The sequence below is a fragment of the Amblyomma americanum genome, chromosome 1 (genome assembly GCF_052857255.1).
Source record: "Amblyomma americanum isolate KBUSLIRL-KWMA chromosome 1, ASM5285725v1, whole genome shotgun sequence".
In the NCBI taxonomy this organism is placed as follows: domain Eukaryota; kingdom Metazoa; phylum Arthropoda; class Arachnida; order Ixodida; family Ixodidae; genus Amblyomma; species Amblyomma americanum.
This window is the reverse complement of record NC_135497.1, coordinates 153,935,825-153,955,769: the sequence shown is the minus strand read 5'-3', so window position 1 is coordinate 153,955,769 and position 19,945 is coordinate 153,935,825. Positions and strand designations below refer to the sequence as shown.

The following is a 19,945-nucleotide window of genomic DNA, read 5'->3' as shown; positions in this document are numbered from 1 at the left end:
GATCTTGGGAGTGCAAATGTCCTCTTTTATTGGGGTGAGTGGGCTGATGCTTTCTATCTTGGGCGTAACATGTTGCTTAGGTTGGAAAATCAGATTCTTTCAAGGGAGAGATGTCTGATATCAGTGCTCAAAAGTACTGTTTTAAACCTTTGTGAGGCATGAAATGTTATCCTCACATGCATACTGATGGTAGCATTGCACTTTGAATGACTCTAGAAATTGAATGCCATCACTTTCAAGCCGTTTCAACCACTGGTTTTGTGGCGAAAAAAATGGTATGCGTTTACAGTGATGTGATTGCTGCACCAATTGTGCCAAACTGCGCCAAAAGGCAAAGCCTGCTACATGCTGCTACATTAAAACAAATTACGAGTAACCTGCGCCAAGTGTATACCAAAACCGTATTTCCATACAGATAAAATCCTCGGGTGCCACGTGTTATGCTACCTCTGAGTTCTCCGATAATCCTTCAATTGGTCCTTATATATATGCGAGCGGGCATCACATCTTATATATATGCGAGCAGGCACGTTGTCACCTCGCATAATGAAAGCAGAGAAGCGAAATAGGCCTGCAGCATGCTATGATTTACTCTGGTCATCCCGTGGTGTGTAGGGCGCACCAGAAATACACATCTTAAACATTCACCAGCGGCGCCGGTGTTGACTTCCGTGTCCTTGCTTGGCCAAAGTGTGGAAATGGCACGCTACCACGAAGTTCTCAGTGGGCGTTGATTTTGGGGTGCCATTTGTTGCCCTGTCAGAAAGAGGCAGATAGTCTGGGATAATTTTTTTTCGCTCATGTCGAACTGTCTTCCCGCTGTTCGGTTCCCGGAAAATACGGTATATATATCTGCACCAAACACACTTTCTGTGCTAAAAAGTGGTTAGGGCTGCTCCAAAAACTGCTGCAAGTGACTTTGGCCAATCACATCACTGCGTGTACCACTGACTTCGTAACAAGACTTCAAATGTGGTATGTGTTTGCACTGTTTCCCTTCCAATATATAAGAAATTTGCATTAGAACTGAGAATTGCTTCAAGAATTATTATGAGGCAGTTCACTAATGGAAAAGACTAAAAAATTACAATTTTTTTTTTGCACCAAAATGTGTGACATCGAACTGTACACAAGGGGCTTGTCGTAAATAAGAGAGCACCAAAGTATGCTCATTAAGGAAAGATAAGAACATGCCGATTGGTTTGTTTGATATTTTGTTAGTTTAAAGCACCCAAGAATATGATGGTATATAGGTGTACCATTGTCTGTTTGCCAGCGTTTGAAGAAATTGAGACGCGCATCTCACTGTCCGGCTAAGGCTTAACTATGTTCTTACCGGGTAACTGCAAAAAAAGTGTTGTGCACCTCTGAAAAGCTTTCGAAGCATTTTTTTTTTGCAGCAGCAGCTGCATTACAGACTCTCCCTGGGCCAGTGCCATCACTGCTGATGGCAAAGGGTTCATAATATGTATAACTACTGCATTTACCTCCTGCCGGAAGTGGGTGCATTTATGGAGCACAGCATGGGGTGTAACCCAGCTGTCCCCATCACTTTACCCCGAGTGAAGGCGGAAAACTTGTGAGTTTTAAAGCGCAGCTCTTAGGCGCCCGCTCCTGGCTTCCGCATCATAGTCATCGGCGCAGTTGGCTTAACCAGCTGTCCAAGTAGCAGAGCGAAATGCCACCTGGAACTGGAAGGTGGCTGCCACGGGAAGATCCCGGAGGGCGGCGAGCAGCGTAACACGCACCTCCCAGCCGGGAAGAGCTGTAATTCAAATTTCGCATTACCAGCTATCATAATCATCTGTCAATTTTTATTGTGGTAGCTGTATGTGTGGACTTCCTCCAGAGTGAACAGGGTCAGTTCTTCAGTGTGCAGTCAAGGTGAAGCTGCTTCATTTCATCTTTTTTAACTGCTAAGCCTCTCTCGCTGCATCCTGTGACATGACTTTAGGCTGGAGTCACTGGCTGCATCTTCAACTTAAGTCATGGGTGAAATTTTGTTCCTAATGGAAAAGTATTGCCTCTCAGTCTGCCCATAAAACTGATGCCCAGCAATAGTTGAACTAATACGATATAGAAACAGTGGACTTAGCATGTTTACTGTGGCTACTTCAGCCCTTGGGTTGTCATCCCAGATTTTTAGTTCTGAGCTTCGTTGCTACTGATTCTGCAGCTTGGCTTTGCTTATTGCTTTTTCATACAATCTGTGCCCTTTCCAATCTCTCTCTGTACAAAATGGTACCGAAAAGACATTGGTTTTGTTCACCTCATAGGTCCCCCAAGGGCAGCATTTAGTTGCCAGTGCCACCATATCGTCATGGATGGGCTCAGGCCTAGGACCAGCATGTGCACATACTTCCTCTTCACACACTCTTTTGCACTGGTTTATGGGCACATTTTTGAATGTGCGCATCAAAATCGAAGCAGACAAGTTTAGCTATGTGTGTACTATCGGCATCAAATGAAATGCGAATAGCGGAACGCATGGCGAACGGTCCAGCTTAGGCCGTCTGCCTGTCGCTAGCAGCGATAGGCGCCCGCGTCCGGTTATCGACACTTTTGCTTGTTTTCTCTTTGGTTCGTTTTCTTGCTTTGCCACTGGAGCACAACTGGCGCAGCGCAGTTCCTCTGGCGGCAGCGGCTGTCGCCCGCGTATGTAAAGCGAGCGCTGATAGAGCCCTGGCTTGCAGCGCTTCGATTTTTCTGCCATCATCGTGGTGCTAAAGCGCCTGTTCTGCGAAAAAATAAAGGTTGACCAGGGAGATAGGGCCGCTCGCTTCACTCGCTGCCGCCCACGAAACCACGCTGTGCAAGTTGTGATCGGCGAAAAGCATGAATGTGGCGCTCCAGCGGCATAGCAAAGAAGCGAAAGTCAAATAAAACAAAAGAAAACTATCGCAAACCGGAAGAGCGCGCCTGTAATTGATAACGGCAGGCAGACGGCCTAAGCTTGACCGTTTTCCACGCGCTCCGCTGTTCGCATTTCATTTGACGCCGATGTACATATGAGTGGACATCTATCACTTGTTGATCTTTTTTTTCTGCTTTGTGGGCAACCAGAATCTGGCACCTGGTAGCATCAGCTCTTACGACAAAAATAGTAACTGTATTGCTCCAGCAGTATGTAACAAACTTTTTATCTCATCCTTGGTCTTGGCAGCTTCTATGATCGGCTGCTCATTTTGCATATGTAGTGCAGTTTGTTTTCTTGCTCCTAGCCAAGGGACTGTTTTACTAAAGAATATTGATTTTCTACCTTATTTCTTAGTGTCGGGCACTTGCTTTGAACTACAGATGCTGCTTCAATTTGACTTTTGCATGCTACAAAGTCTGCTTATGAAAACTGCCTTCACTACCAGCTGCTGAGAGATAATGTTACCTAGGCAGGCCTGAGCCGCAAGCAATTTGTGGGCTTGGGTATGGGCATTTTCAGGAGTATGCTATGTGCACATGCTCCAGGCAGGACATGAGGGGCAGCACAGCTATTGCTGCAGCTTGTCTTTAGTCAAGATTGTGTCTTGATCCCTAGCTCTGGCTTCGCCGATGTAGTCGCAATTGCATCCCTGTTGCCCACCACCATGAACATGGAGGTGCTTGGAGGCCATGTGATGCATCCACAGTGATTTCTTTTTGCTTGCTGTGCATTGAAATGTTAGCTTTCGTTATATCATTCTTCTAGTTCTCATCACACTCTCCAGCTTCTGTGTACAACACACAGTTTCATCCTGCAAATGGCAGCATGGAATTGTGCCTGTTGCACCTTTGCAGCATTCAGCAAAATCACCAATAGAACTAAGATGTGAAACTAAACATTACTGTCTTGAACATTCTTCTGTGGTGGTAGAAATGTTTACGAAGAACTAGATATTGTGTGGCTCTGGATGGAAATTAGGTTTTTAAGCGGTATTGCAGTAAAACAGTGAGCTGAGCCAAATTAGCGACCCACCTTCTGGGGTCTTAATCTGGCTCAAAGTTGTTCTGACTGAACAATGACATTCATGGGGGGGGAGGGAAATAACATCAGGAAATGAATCATTTATTATCTCTGAAAACAGGAAAATGCACTTCCAAACTTTTGCTCTTCCCACCAGTCTCAGTATGAGCAACATATCAAACACAAAAAGACAAATAAGCCAAACAATATAGCCATTTAGCAGTTGACCGAATCATTCCAAAACAAGTCAGTGTGAAAATTGTGACTGATGAAAAACTCAGAACAGTGGATGTTCTCAGGGTAGATATGACATACAGGATGTTTATATATGTTCTGTATGTAAAAACTCATTGCATAATTGTGCAACAGTACAACAACAAAGTGAAAAGCCAGAGTTTTGACTTGAGCAGTTAAACACACTTCCAAACTTTTGCTCTTCCCACCAGTCTCAGTATGAGCAACATACCAAACACAAAAAGACAAATAAGCCAAACAATATAGCCATTTAGCAGTTGACCGAATCATTCCAAACAAGTCGGCGTGAAAATTGTGACTGATGAAAAACTCGGAACAGTGGATTTTCTCAGATAAGATATACAGGATGTTTATATATGTTCTGTATGTGAAAACCCATTGCATAATTGTGCAACAGTAGAACAAAAAATTGAAAAGCCAGAGTTTTGACTTGAGCAGTTAAACACACTTCCAAACTTAGAAAAACACTTCCAAACTTTTGCTCTTCCCACCAGTCTCAGTATGAGCAACATATCAAACACAAAAAGACAAATAAGCCAAACAATATAGCCATTTAGCAGTTGACCGAATCATTCCAAAACAAGTCGGCGTGAAAATTGTGACTGATGAAAACCTCAAAACAGTGGATGTTCTCAGGTTAGATATGATATACAGGATGTTTATATGTGTTCTGTATGTGAAAACCCATTGCATAATTATGCAACAGTACAACAAAAAAAAGAAAAAAGAAAGAGTTTTGGCTTGAGCAGTTAAAAACAGGACGACAGGTACTGTTTTAACAATCCCTCAACCACTGTGCAGCTTGGTAAGTGATAGAAAGCTTCTGTCCAAGCATTGGCACTGCTAGTAGTGCCTGTTTGAAATCTGGCTACCGATGTCTTTCCTACGAAGTTAGCACTGAGCCTCTGCTGCAACAGGTGCCACAGTTGCTATGTCTACTGCGTGATCGAATATGGCCTGCTGCTTATCCATATTTTGGTCGTCTGTCTGGTGCACAGCTCCTCGCTCGAGGGTCATTTGTTCGAGGGCTACTTGCTCAACGGTTGTTTTTTTGATGGCCACCTTCTTAACTGTCACACACTGGACACCTGCATTCTGGAAAGCTGTGGTCTTGATGGCAGTCTTCACAATTGCCTCGTTCTTGATGACGGTGTTCACGATCGCCATTTTCTTGATAGCCATGTTTATAGCGTCTGTGCACATGAAGCTTGCGTGCTTGGTACTTGCTTGCTGGGAAACTGCAGGCTCAAAGGTCGTGGGCTCGAAAGGCATGGGCACAGAGGCTGCAGGCTCAAAGGTTGCTGGTTGAGAGGCTGCGTGTTCAGAGGCCATGTGTGCAAAGGGTGCATACTCGAAGGCCACAGGCTGAAAAGGTGCATGCTCAGCTTGCTCGAAGGCCACATGGTGGTCAACTTGGTGCTGAATGGCAGGGTGCTGCAGTGCCACGTGCTGGATGGCCATATGCTGTGGAGCCGGATACAGGTTGACCTGTTGGACAGCTGCCTGCTCAGTGGCCGCCTGTTGAGTAGCTGCCTCCTCTATCACTGTGTAATCAAGATCTATGTGCTCGAAGGGTGCGTGCTGTATGGCTGCATGCTGACCATCCTCCCTGCCTGCCTGCTGGGTAGCTATATTCTGAAATCCTGCAAGCTGAACGGCTGGGTACTCAGTGGGTGCTTGTATGGGTACATGTTGATTGGCCGCATTCTGAAAAGCTGCCTGCTCGACTGCATGCTGGAAGGCCGCATTCTGACAGGCTGGGTACTGGGCAGGCATTTGTGGGACTCCTGCTCGCTGGATAACCGAGGGTCGGTGGACAGCCATGGGTCGGTTGGGTGCGTTCGGTACAGCCGGGTTCCAATTCACTGCTTGGAGGACAGCTGGGTGCCAGTTGGCCTCCTGTACAGCTGCATGCGGGAAGGCCACATTCTGGACAACTGGGTGCTGCACGGCAGCTTGGTGGATGGCCTCATGTTGGTTAGCAGCTATGTGCTGTATAGCTGAATGCATGAATTCTGCCTGTTCAGAGAGACATTCATCAATCATTAGGGCGGTGGAGAGTGTGTCTGATGTGCTTTCATCACTCAGGTAGGCATTCATCGAGTTTAGTGTTAAAGATTCCTCGAGTAGTGGGGTTCGTGGGCGTTCGCCCTGGTGGTGCAGCACCACCGTGGGTGCCTGGTCAGGGTCAAGCAGGGCTTTTATGTCTCCGTTAGGTATGTAGCCTTCGTTTCTTCTAGCGCCATGCATGAAGCGCTGCATTGCTGCAGTCATTTCCTCGTTGGTGGTGGTGATTGCGTCGCTGTCTGTCCCCGCCGAGCAGCAGGCCACGGCAGTCAAGGGATTGACCGTTGCAGCTGGTGGCCTCACCGCACGGTTGCACCTCCGTTGGCTGCGACGGGGCAGGCTGCGACCCTGCATGGAAGATGCATGGCTCAGCGCTCTGGCTTCATACTGTCTTGTGTGAATTTGATAAGGCATTGCTAAAGCCGGAATGAAGGTGCTCTTACATGTTGCATTATGGTTTACAGCACACAACACCGTAATCTGCATGTATTCTCACCAACTGATTGAAGGTTATAGCTTGACTGCTTCGTTGTAGAACAGTGTACTACTGCACATATGTTGTATAAATACTAGAAATGAATGTTGAACAAAATCTTTTGTACAGCTGTATACTTGTATGAGCTCTATGACTTTCCGCACATGAGTGTGCACAACTGTATAGCAATGTAGCGCGATCAATAATTTTATCTGTGATTTGCTTACCCTCCGTCTCTCTTTCTGCAGCAAACACTTATATAATGTCCTGCCTAAATACTTGCACCACCTTATCCTCTTCTCATGTCCGTAAGTGGTGTGCTTTAAGGACTGGAATTAGAAAAGAGGATGAAGAAGAGGTATATAAGGGGAACAGGACAAGGGAGCGGTGTATAGAGTTGAAAACGAAGTGGTGAAGTGAAGGGTGTTAGAGAATAAGAAAAAGATGAAGCAAGAACAGTATAAAAAGAAAACTGGGTTGACCTGTATGAGAGAAGACAAGCAAGTGTTCCAGCCAAATACTGTGCCAATGCCGCTTGGCTCAGTATTTCCAGTGATGCATCAATGACTCAATGAAAGTGGCTGCACCACTGGAAGGCCATATACTGGACTGCTGGGCGCTGAACAGATGCTGAACAGTTAACTGCAACTCTTCAGGGCTGAATCAATTTTATTAGTTTGCTGTGCCAGAATTACACAGTAACACCAAGGGCACTCGGGATCCTTTTGAACAGAGCTGTTGAGTACGCAGGCATTCATTGGAACTTGCAATTCCTGCTCAAGTGCATGCAGTTATCTGTAACTCTTCAGGGCTGAATCAATTTCATTAGTGTGGTTTGCCAGAATTACATGGCACTTCCTCATATAAATAACTACCAGGGGCCGCAGTGGAATATGCAGTCGCGACCAATTTTTGAGTGCTCTACGTTTAAGACTAACAAATGAAGCATTAACACATCAATGCAAAAAGACCGATCCAACTAAACCGTATTTGCCTCATGTACAACTTAAGGAAACAAAAAGCAATCGCTGACCCTGTAATGCGATGAGAATCATCATATTATGCCTCCATGTTAAGAGCACTAGCTACTGTACCAGTCTGCCTACTGCCAGAATTTCCTGCCTTCGTTCAAAGAGATATAGAAGAAATCACTGAGATGGATCACCCATTTCATTTCTCTCCTTTGAGATTCTGCGTTGTACCATATTTCCAAATTTCATGGCTGCATTAAGTTTCCTTTTCACAAATGGCGACATAAATGTGCTAATAGCAGCGGCTGAGGAGCACTGATCCATTGGCAAACAACAGTGTGTGTGCAGCCAGACAAACTGTGCAGCCTATTTGTGCAGGAGACTGCTGTGCTCACTTCATGTTCAGGGGTGACCCGATTTTACACCTCACAAATTCACTGCTGCGATACACAACTCAGTTATAGCCTCTTATCAGCCTATGGATGTGTGCATGCTTTTGGATCACGTCTGCTCCTTGATCCTTTGACTGGCAAGCTTATGCATGCTCCTTTGGTCAACATGCATTCATAGTCTCCCATGCAGGATTGTTATGTGAAAATGCTTACTCCTTCAAAAGGCTGCTGTTTGCAAAGTGTTGTACAACTTTGAGCTTCATATACGGAAACCCGCAGATGGGCTATTCTCGCATGAACCAACAGGGTAACCAATTATGCAGTGTGAAGCCCCGTGAGAGTCTGCCACGTTAACACAGCTGGCAGCCAAGTTTCAGAGTGGAGATGAACACGACGAACAGTTTTTATGTGAAAGCATCAGACTGCCTATCGCCACTTGTATAGCAGCATCAACTTGTACTGAAATGGATGAGAGGCCTGATGGCATCCTGTACTACAAAACCAGCCAAAACAGGCATCATCTTCTCTCTCTATGCCACTTAGTGTCCCTGACATGAAACTGAAGAGACTGAAGAAGATATGAAGAGCAGGAAAAGAAAAGGGTCTACAGAATACGAGAAAAAGATGAGGTTAATGAGGGGAGGAATAAAAAGAGGGTATGAGAAAAGCCTGGTTATGTAGAGAGCGGACAAGCAAGTTTTCCAACCTGTCGTTGTGCTACCACCACCCAGCTGGGTAGAGGTTCCACCGGCCTCGCACTGGCCTTGCAGCGTTCTGCTGCATTTTTGTCAGTGCTCCAAAAGCCTCAGAAGCATAATGAAACTAGTTTTATTGTACCCTTCACGTCCACGTGGTAGGGATGAATCCCAGACAAAAAACAACAATTAAGCAGCTTGAGACTGTTTGGGGCCCTATACTATGCTTGCATATGCCTGGAGTGTATGTATTTGCTCTGTGCCAGTTTGCTTCTTGCTGTTTTGCCATCCTTCGTGTTCATAAAGCTCCTGGCACGCTCTCCAATTACGTTGGTCACACACATACTTAATGAGCAAGAGAGAACAGAACAAAAAGTTGACATATAAACAGAGCAATTACATACACTTCATGCACGTGCAAGCACAACCATAACATGCACTCAGATGCTAAAGACATAATAAAGAACTACCAGTGCGTTCCTAATTGAGCGGTATCTCAATGCTCAATCTCTTAGGGAGACTAAACAAAATGGAACGAATGCTTATGGAGCCTTTGGTACATCGCTGGAAGTATAAGGTATTTCATCCATGCTCAAAGTACCCACTGCAGCCGAGATCTTTCAAAGGGCTTCTGAAGGAGCAGCAGAAAGCTGCAGGACTGGTGCGAAGCCAGTGGAGCCTCTATCTAGCTGGGTGGCGTTTGCACACAGTCTCCTCTTTGTATACCCTTTTCCTCTCTCATTTCCTTAATTTCATCATTGTTTTTTTTTTCATTTTCTATGTGCCTTTTTCTTGTCCTGTTCTCCATATCTTTTAGTGTGCTAGCACTAAAGCCCCTACTTGTAAATTTCGCCATTGTCGAATTGTCCGGTCTATTCAAGCTGAATAGCTGCCCACCATGGCAGGTAACTGTCCAATTAATGACTGATTGCGAGAGGCTAGGTCTCAGGAGCCACACTGGTGGCAGCACCTGCCATCGCAGGGCAGTGGCACATCTCTTAACTGCTGCACCACTGCAGTAGGAGTGGTGCGAGGACTCCCAGAGATTCCGCACGTATAGGCAATTCCGCATATGTGGGCATTAACCCATTAACGCTATAGTGTCATACCCTTAAGGCAGAGCCCCAATTCCGATTTCGCTGATCATTATCTGAAGCCTGTTTTAACATGAGAACGTTAAATCTCCCATTGTGCAGCAAATCCGTTGGCGTTGTGAGCAAAAAATTCCCGGAGGAGCAACCAGGTGGGCCACCTTGGCCATGTGACCTTGTGGCATCATCACAACCTACCCAACGGATTGTGAGAAAACCAGCCACAGTGGCAGATGGAAGTTAGAATAATCACACAAGCGCCACCGGTGGCAGCACCTGCCATCGCAGGCCAGTGTCTCGTTGCTTAACAGCTGCACCACTGTGCCAGGAGTGGTATGATTACTCCCAGGGATGTATGAATTTAAAGCTGAGAATGACCAATTCCACATATACGTGCATTAATTAACCGTTACGCTATCGAGGCACACTTTTAAGGCGGAGTTTAAGTGTCCTCTCCAATCTTTAGCTTGAAACCAAGCCTCGAACCGAGACCAAAGTGAAAACCAAAGTGCTAGTGCTCATAATTCACATTTAACCTAACCACGCTAAATTGTTCGTCATTTTGTCTCTTAACTCATGTCTCATGATGGGGACACTAAATGGCATAGAGAGACAGTGTGACATCTGAATTAATTGCCAGGGGCTGTATTCTGGATGTGTCCACCAAGTGGACACATCTAAATAAGCATGGCTTAAACTGGACGTGTTCCGTTGCTCCACCAAAGCAACAACAGCTATCTACTGCCCGTGCAGACCTGCCCTGAATCAAACCTCTTGGTTTCAGCTTACGGAACCTCCTTCGTCCTTTTGTGCTGAGCTTGTTGCAGTTCAAGAAGCACTCTGCTCCGTGGCCGACATAACTATGCTTCCTGCGGCCTGCGTTGTCATACACACTGACACCCTTCAAGTTGTCTGGTTGCTATGACGTGTTAGCTCACGACACGCATCCCACAGCCAGTACGTATTGAGTGGGTCCCAAGGGATCTGCTGACCTATCAAAGCCAGGCAGATTTAGCAAACCGCCTTGCGAATACAAACTCATCACCGCCTCGGCTCCTTAATTTGGACAATTTTACCCTCCTTTCATCAAGAAAGGAACTCCTCCAGCGCCGCACACGTGTTCTCATCCCTCTGTGTGTGGTAACCCTCCCCAGCGGTCTTACCCATGCAGAGGAGGTTGCGCTTAGGAGGATCCGGGTCGGGGTTGCCCTCACACCAGCCGTCACTCAGAAGCGGCCTCAGTACCGAGATTTGTTTCCTCGGCCAGGGTGTCGGATATGTAAACACGAGGACATTGAAGTCGACATACATGACTTACTGTGGGACTGCCCAGCTCTCAAGCCTACAAGGCTTCGGCACCTGATGGTAGCAGGTCTTTCACCAAGCAACCCTGCTTCATACATTGCCTGGACGCAGGGACTGCACCATCGTTCTCTACTGGAATTCATAAAATCGGGTAACCTTTTTCCATTCATTTAATCTCTACTACATCATTCACCACACCTTCACCCATCATTGATGCCCTGGGGCAATAAATTTTGCTTAAAAAAACCCATCACCGGCGTCTTGGAACACATTAGCTGAATAGAAAGCACACACCACATTTAGATCAATTACAGACACCTGTGTATGTGTCACACTAAAATATATATTCAGTAGTGGGACTCTTGCTCCAATTGTACCATTTTGATACAAACACAACGTCTTACTCCAAACTGCGCCAACCACAGAGAAAAGACGAAAATTGCGCCACTGCGCCAGAACGGCCAGAACGATTTCGGCATCTGTGCACCTGCAGCGGTGGTGAACAGCAGGATCATTCGTTTGTCGAAAAGAAAATGCAGCCGTTATATTCTGCGCAGTGGGCGCCTCCCGCACAATTTCTAATAATTTTCATGGTCTTTTAGGCGGTTTTGGAAGCATTTTCGCATAAGTGTCGGTGCGGCGATGTATAGTTCAATGGTAGTGCCACCAGAGTTTTCGGTTTTGTGGGAAAGCCTGCGCCGTGCTGCCATCCAGGCATTTCACCAACACTGTTGAGTCATGAAAGGTATATGAATTGATAAACAAATGTCTTAGCCAACAGTTTGAAATTTCAGATTCATATTTGCAGACTATATACTTTTTCTGCTGGGTATCGCTTTTAAGAAACCTGCAGTGCCTATTACTAAAATTTGCATTCATTAGGCAGTTTCAGTATGGGGTATATCTGCTTCAAAATTAAGCTTATGTACAGTGTTCATATTGGTTTATTTTTTTTTGTGGTTTCAAAGCATGCTTCCATGTTACATTATTCTACTGAAATTTAGATCGGCCTGCTCCAAGCGGTTTCAAGAGCCACCGCGATGGTACAGTGCTTACGGCGCTCACCTGCTGACCCAAAAGACGTAGGTTCAATCCCGGTCAAGGCAGTCGCATTTTTATACAGGTGAGGTGCTATGGCGGCACGTGTATTGTGCGACGTCAGTTCTTAAAGAACTCTCACTACGGCATGCCTCATAATCATAAAGTTGTTTTGACACATAAAACCCCGGCAATAATTATACAAACTGCTTCAAAATTAAATTTTATCTGCTTCAAATTGCTCGAAAATGAAATATAGTTTGCGCAAAGAAGCTCCTTTTGGCTGCGCCAAACTGCTCCAATCTGCAAAATTTGCCTGAGCCATATTGCTGCAAAACACAATTTTACTTGCTCCAAAAATTGCTCCAAAATGACTTTGTGTAGTTTCACCCCTATATATTGTAAGTGCATAGCAAATGTTTCAGCCATATTCACTTTTATGTCACAATTAATAATACTATGGCAAATGCAGCTTCAGCTAAGATGGCGTGACTTGAAACATGCATGATCATTTGTCACACACCTGTCATTTCCGCATTCTTGCTTCGAACCAGGCGGCGCAGACTGAGGTAGACATGTCTACTTAGTTTGCACTTCTAAAATACGAGCCGGTCTCGCATTCATTTCAGTATGAGTTCATGTAGCTAATCAGGTGATAATAGACTGATTCTTTCACATAAATACTGCTCACCCGAATGTATTTGAACATGGCTGCCAGGTATTTCAACATGGCAGAATGACAAGATGAAGACTGTATAGTTTATTACACTGTTAGTTCTCGTGAGGGCAAGCAGATCTTCAAGTTTTTGTGTATGAGGCTCAAAGGTGTACATTATACCTTGTATAAGGCAGCTTTTTGAAGGAGCAGCCACATAAGGGCCTTACTGTACATTCTAGGTTAGAGATTCAAATTGTTCAGGCTAAAAATTAAAATTTTAGCTCACTCATATTCGGGTTCAAATTGACTGGTGCACTCATCTACTGCTTATTGGCGATTAATGTTTAGACTTAAATATTAGAAGGTCAAATTCAGTTAAAATAAAATTCTTGGTCAGTCAGATTGAAACTCGATTTGAGTGGGGCCATGGGATAGTACTGCTGCAAGCTAATAGTTCAATGTTCATAAAAACATAAAAAATATTAAAATGACATCCGGGCTTATAAAGGCAAATAAACTCAAATTTAAGCCTAATGCTGGTCATGTAACTAATGTTACAGGCTAAAACTGAAAGGTCAAATTCAGACTGAAATGTCAAATTGTAAATAACTCAAATTGTACAGGGTACACACACCCCTTATTGCTGTGTGCTATTTACTTCTGTATGCAAAAATTGAAATTCCATCAAACCAAAAATAAAATCACCTAATCAATTCTTGATATGAATGGTGCAACTGAATGAATGGATTTAGGTCACCAATTTAATTCTTTTTTTTTTTCTAAACCCTGATATCTGTGCCTTGTGAGCCTCACTACATGGGTTTTCCGCCCATTGTTTTTTCTGTCCATTTTCTTAGTGATTGACAAGCTTCATATTTGATTAGCTTGCTCTTCAGGATTGCTATATATTGGTGAGCATTATTTTACTAAGCTTTACAGGCAGCGTCTTGACATCTGGCAAGAGCTTAATTAGCAAATTGTTAGGGTGGTTCCCATATGTAAGACTGTTACATTCTACCTCTTCAATAATTGCCACACAATCTATTTAAAAGTGTTCTCTACAAGAGCCTTGAGCATTATATGTATTAAAATGTTATGGATACCTAACCTATTATTAAGTTTAAACTTAAGACCTGTGAAGCAGCTTTTTTAAGTTCATTATGGATAGCCACTGTAGTCGGAAATCGACAGCCCCAAATACTTTTAAATTGCAATAACGCCTTCTATAAGGCCCATAATTTTTACATATTTGCAAAAATATAAGCAATGGCCATTGTTTTGTCTTGCATAACAGGATAAAAAAAACGTTTTTTTAATGCTGCTTATGTGTCCTAATAGACCGTTGTCCATTTCCTTCAGTTTTAGTTCCTTCTGGTCAGTCAAGAGGTCATCCACTACAAGAGTGAACACAGGAATTTGGGATGGGGCTTGATTACAGCTCCGCATTGTGTTACACAAGAGTGATGTCTATGCTATTGTAGATGTGCAAAGGAGCAGGAACCATGTCAGCTCCCCACACTGCCTATGCCTGTTCATTAGTTTGTAACTATCCAAAATGGGGCACATTCATGTTCACTCGAGCAGTAGGCAGCCTTGTACAACGCTCGAGCCACAATTTTTTATTTTACACGCATGATTTCCAATTCTGTACATAATTTGTTAGTCATTTCATAGATGACTGCAAGACTAACCCATGGGAACTCAATCTGATGATGCTCACTTTAAATACAACCTGGATGAAACAGTACATAGTACAGGTCCTTAAAAATAATCAACATTTTTGTGAATAAATATAAGCTATTTTTATGATATAAAATGCCTCTGCATTCAAGTACATGGTTGATAAAAATTTCCGGTCAATATAGTACTATAAAAACATGTATGTACATATGTGTCACCCTTGTACTATCAGGAAATTTGCATATCATTTGTATTTGTAATCTGCTGGCAACATGGTTTGCAAAAGAAACAGGAAGGGCAGAACAGAAGTGATGAATACACATGTACACTTTGCACACATGCAAATTGATCCTTGGCTGAACCAATTGAATTCTCAATGACTAGAGGTATGCAGTTCTGAAAAACATGTAATCAAGTTGCTGAAAAATTTTGCTAATTGATGGAAAATTTAGAATTTAGCATTTTTTCGCTAAAATTTACAACACTATGACGCTGCACCAGAACAATCTATTGTCTCTTTCCATGTCATATCACAAAATTCCTAGAATTGAATGGTTATTATTTCTGATCCAGAGTGCTTTCGTTGCGTAACTTCTAGGGGACACTCCCCGCAGTAAAAAGTGAGAATGAGACCCAAGTGGCCTTAGGGGCTACAAGGATCACTTGGTCCGGGTAGTGTATACGCTTGGTAGCGCGTTGTCAGCGCAAAAGTTTGCGACGCTTGCCCGGGATGTGCGGCAGTCAGCATTTTTCTCTAGTTTGGCGTCTCGCGAACTTTTGGCACCTGCAGAATTATCAGTAGTTCCGCAACCCAGGTGTGCTTGAGCGCTCGGCCATGTGGAACGGTGCTGGCAAAAAGAGGGGTGCTTTCGTGTTTTGCCGCTGGGATTGGCGAATGATTTAAGGAGCTCTTTTTTTTTCGTTTTGCTTGTATGCGCTTTTAGTTCGGTTACAAACTGTATTACATGCATCCCACGCTTGCGCAGTATCCACTAGGCCTCACGGTAGTGGAAGGAAGGGGGAGGATGCCCTTATCATTGCACTTTTATACCTGCCACTTTTTCGCCCCTCGATTGGACGAAAAATTTGGGAGCTAGGCGCTTGTCTACTGAGCCGGAGTACCCGGGTTCAAACCCGACCGCGGCGGCCTCGTTTCGATGGAGGCGAAACGTAAGCTGTATGATTTCAGTGTACGTTAAGATCCCAGGTAGTCGAAATTATTCCGGAGCCCTCCACTACAGCACCTCTTTCTTCCTTTCTTCTTTCACTTCCACCTTTATCCCTCCCCGTATGGCACGGCGAACTGTTTTTGTATTATATGCACCCTACGCTTAGGCGTACCTTAGGCCTGCCACGCCAATGGAATCTAAATTGCTGGCTACGCGGAGACCTCACGAATACGTACTGAAAGCGCATATGGTCGTGGTTATCGTCGTGGCCTCCGTATGTCTTGAACCTCTAGAAGTGGAAGGCTTGGGTTCTTTTATCCTCTTCGGCTTCCTCGGCATCTTGAGTACAGTTGCAGTACAAAGGAAGCTGTCTGAACTGCAGGCTCGACAAGGAGACAGTGACGATTCGGATTCTGTGACGTAACGTTATGGTAGTGGTTATGGTCATTAGCATGTCTACAAATGGATTGCCTGTTACAAATCAAAATTGCCCTTTCGAAAAAAATAAGAAACCGGTTGATGTTTTAACACCTCATTCTATAAATTAAATGGAAAACATCTAGTTTACCGAGTGCTGAGGTTCAATTGGTTTAACTAATTTTTTGCTCTTGCTGTTCACCAAATGTTGCCGTAGCGTACGATTTTAATATGGGTTTATTGGTCCGCCTGGGGTGTAAGGTGTAATGGGAAGCCTTTGCACGTCGTGTAGCGCTTGGTGTTGGACGTGAAACTTTTCACCAGCAGGCAAACTCCCTAGAGAATACGCTTGATTACCACAGCGTGTAGAAACCCACCTCGCAAGCCAGTTCAGCACTAGCTGGCCGAGAGCCGCTTTTGATGCAGCAGGCCAGTGTAAAGAAAGCGGAATGATAAAGTAAACCGGACAAGTAGAAGACTTTTGAAGTGCTGTGGAAACTGGATGGAACTGTGACAAATACGTGTTCTGTGCTCACGTGTTATAGGTGCAATGAGCAGACGTGCGCTTGCATCGCAACATGCGATAGCGAGATTTGCGCTTTCGCGTTACCATGCGTGCGTATACAAGCTGTTCCCATTGCCGCTGTGTTCTGCGTGCTGCATTTAGGGCGTGGAAGGCTACAGGGTGGGCAAACGTTTTGTGTAACTGTGCAGCGTGTGTGCGAGAGAGAGAAAGGAGAAGAGACGCATTTTCAGGAATGCTGGGAAAAGGCGTTTTTTGCAATGTTGCTGCCGGGTAAACAACAGCATGGCGTTTCACTCTATCAGACGAACAACTGCTTATAGATAAAGATGCAACACTTTACTCTCAAGCAGCTCGCTTTAACGGTGGCAGGCATTTTTACATTATAATTTGGCAAAGCATGGAAGCATCGATTTGATTTTGAGATTTGTTGCTTTTTTTGTATAGCTTGAACGGATGTGATATGTCATGGAGTTTCAAAGAAATCTTACATGGATGCCTCCATGCTGTTTCCTGCCCGCTAAATGAACCGTTTTGTGTGGCGGCTCCATGGGATATGCTGAGCAATGGACTTCCAGAAGGAAATACACTCGTTTCCTTAAGCCGCGTCGCATATTGTAGAATTATGTTTTTCTTTTTTTTGCTTCATCACTTCATGGCTAACATTTCGCTACGATAAACACGTTAGTAGCTCTGGTGCTGATGTTCCACTAGGGGCAGTACCGTGGATTTCAATCGCAATATGGGGGATGTGGCCATTGTATTGCGCTTTTGGAAAGATCACATATGTCGCATGTTACTGACACAGGCACCAAACCGTGCTGTCGGCGTACTGTCGCCGGCTTTAGGCAGTGGGTCGAGTTAGGATGAAATTTACCTGTCGTGTTTACGTAAACGCTAACAGGTTTCACTGGGGAACCGATGAGTTGAGCTGAGTGAGTGAGTGGAGGGCGTAGGTTGACTCTTGGCAAGAGAGTAGCAAATCCAGTCGGATCAGGAGCCAGGTCAGCAGGAGGGGAGGGGAGAATAGGAACCTATTTTGTACTACAGGCTCCCAGGTTTCAACCCGGCCGTGTTTCAGTGGAGGTGCCTTTGTGCTGTGCGATGTCAAAATAAGTTAAAGATCTTACACGTGGTCGAAATTATTCCGGAGCCCTCCACAACGGCGCCTCTTCTTTCACCCCCTCACCTTCCTCCCTCTCTTCACGGCGCGGTTGAGGTGTCCACCCAGAAGAGATACATTTACTGCACCTTTCATTTCCTCAAAACCAGTATAAGGGAGCGCGCCGCTACTTTCATGCTCCCACTGCCTTACTCAACGCGGCGTCGTTGCGGGTCATGCTGGGCTTGGGTCACTGACCTTACTCCGGGCTTGGCTCGCTAAGATCGAGCTTATGTAAATGCGCAGTCGTCGAGTCGGGGTAACCTTGCTCAGGCCGGCGCCCTGTCCAGTTCATTTAAACGAACCCATGAACAAGTGCAACGCGTAGTTCGGCGGTTACGGTCGTCTTTGCTAAACATTTCAGCTGTGTTGGGCAAGCCAGGCATCAAGTGGTTACGGCGCTGGGCTACTGTTCCGGAGTTCCCGGGTTCGAACCCGACCGCGGCGGCTGCATTTCGATGTAGGCGAAACGCTAAAGCGCCCATGTGCTGTGCGATGTCAGTGTACGTTAAAGATCCCCAAGTGGTCGAAATTATTCCGGAGCCCTCCACTACGGCACCTCTTTGTTCTTTCACTCTCTCCTTTATCCCTTCCCTTACGGCTCGGTTCAGGTGCCCAACGATATGCGAGACATACTGCGCCATTTCATTTCCACAAAAACCAATTTAATTTTAAACAAATGAATGTCCACGCGCCGCGGATCCGAGGTCGGCAACAAATTCGTATCGAATGGAGCACGAGTCGTAACTTGGCGAGTGTGTGCAGACTGTCGAAAAATTAACGACAGGTCGCGCCGCGTTCGTGGCCCCACGGCGCCATCGGCACGTGCAGGGGCACCGTGTGCCACGAGCGCAGAAGAGAGTCGAGGCACAATCGTGCCCCCCTCCATAGCGCGTATTCTCGAGCGCCACAGAGCACAATGCTTCCACTGAGCAGGGCTAACGTGCGTTTGGGCGCGTCATTATGCTTCAGAACACGCCCAGGCACATTTAAGGCTGAGTGTAAATTCCATTAACGCGTTCGGTAACTCGGCAAGCTCCCGCGATGCTGAAGTGGCAACTCAGCTTCACCCGGCTTAACGAAAATTGTCGCGATGTCAAGCGTTCATGGTAGAATTTTGTTTTTCGCTGCGGTTCGACAGGCGCGTCCGATTCTTGGGTACAAAAAAAGAAGTCCGCTGCAAGCATACCTATTGCAACCTCGCGGGCACAAGAGGGGTTTCAGTGGAACGCGGACATTATCACAATGACGTGCTAAAAAGAACGGCCTGCGCGCGCCGCGTAGCATTGAAGGTCAGCTCACCTGAGCAGAGACACCGCGGACGCCGGCGTCCGTTCCGTGCCCGCGTCTGTTGTGGCGTGGCAGCAGGTTTGCTGAGTCGTCGTCGTCTTCGTGTTGCAGGGCTTTCGGCCTCATCAGTCCGCTCTTGCGAGTCACCCGTGATAGCAGTTCAGGCCGGCCTCGGAGGAACGCCGCGTTCCTAAACACGTGCACGTCGGCTCCGCCGTGCTGGTTGGCACAAATGACCTTGTAGTGAGAGCTCACCTTGCGGAACCCATACAGATTGAGTTGCCTTATGAAGCTGTTGATGTTGTTCGTCTTGAACATCTCCCGTTGTCCGTTCAGGTACTGCTTCTGGAACTTATCGTACTCTATCACTACAGCCTTGCCGTCGGGGGACCAGGAAATAGCACCGGAATTGCATTCGTTCACAATCTTCCACAGCTTCTTGGGGAACCGTACAAATGACATCGAAGACTCTTTAGACAGCTGGAACTTATAGTCTTCGTATGGATGCATGATCGAATGCAACGAGTCAAGGGTCCGAGAACAAAAGAACGCGGAGAAAAAAAACGAACGCGGAGTCGGCTGCTTCGAATCTAGTGCCACGTAGACCTCCTGAAAAATTTTCCGCGCCTTATATACCCCTTCTTTGTAGTCCAGTAGGGGGCGCTCGACACGTTGGTCGCATTGCGCATGCCCCGTGCCCACGGAGCCACGCGCCTTTGCCCAGAGGGGCGCGCGGCTCGACCCGCGGGCCTGCAGCGCATTTGCAGCGCTTTTGGCGGGACCAAAGAAGCAGCTGGCCACCAGGATAGGAGCGCTTGCA

The 19,945-nt window shown here is 45.7% G+C and overlaps 1 protein-coding gene across 1 annotated transcript; it reads right to left on the bottom strand.

Moving 5' to 3' along the window:
• Nucleotides 1–4,039: 4,039 nt before the first annotated feature.
• On the bottom strand, nt 4,040–19,738 carry LOC144113973 (uncharacterized). The gene is made up of 2 exons (XM_077647391.1): nt 19,138–19,738; nt 4,040–6,607 (listed from the first exon to the last, which is right to left on the bottom strand). The coding sequence occupies exons 1-2, from the start codon at nt 19,633–19,635 to the stop codon at nt 5,084–5,086; spliced, it is 2,022 nt and encodes a 673-aa protein (XP_077503517.1). The 5' UTR covers nt 19,636–19,738; the 3' UTR covers nt 4,040–5,083.
• Between the last annotated feature and the right edge of the window lie 207 nt (nt 19,739–19,945).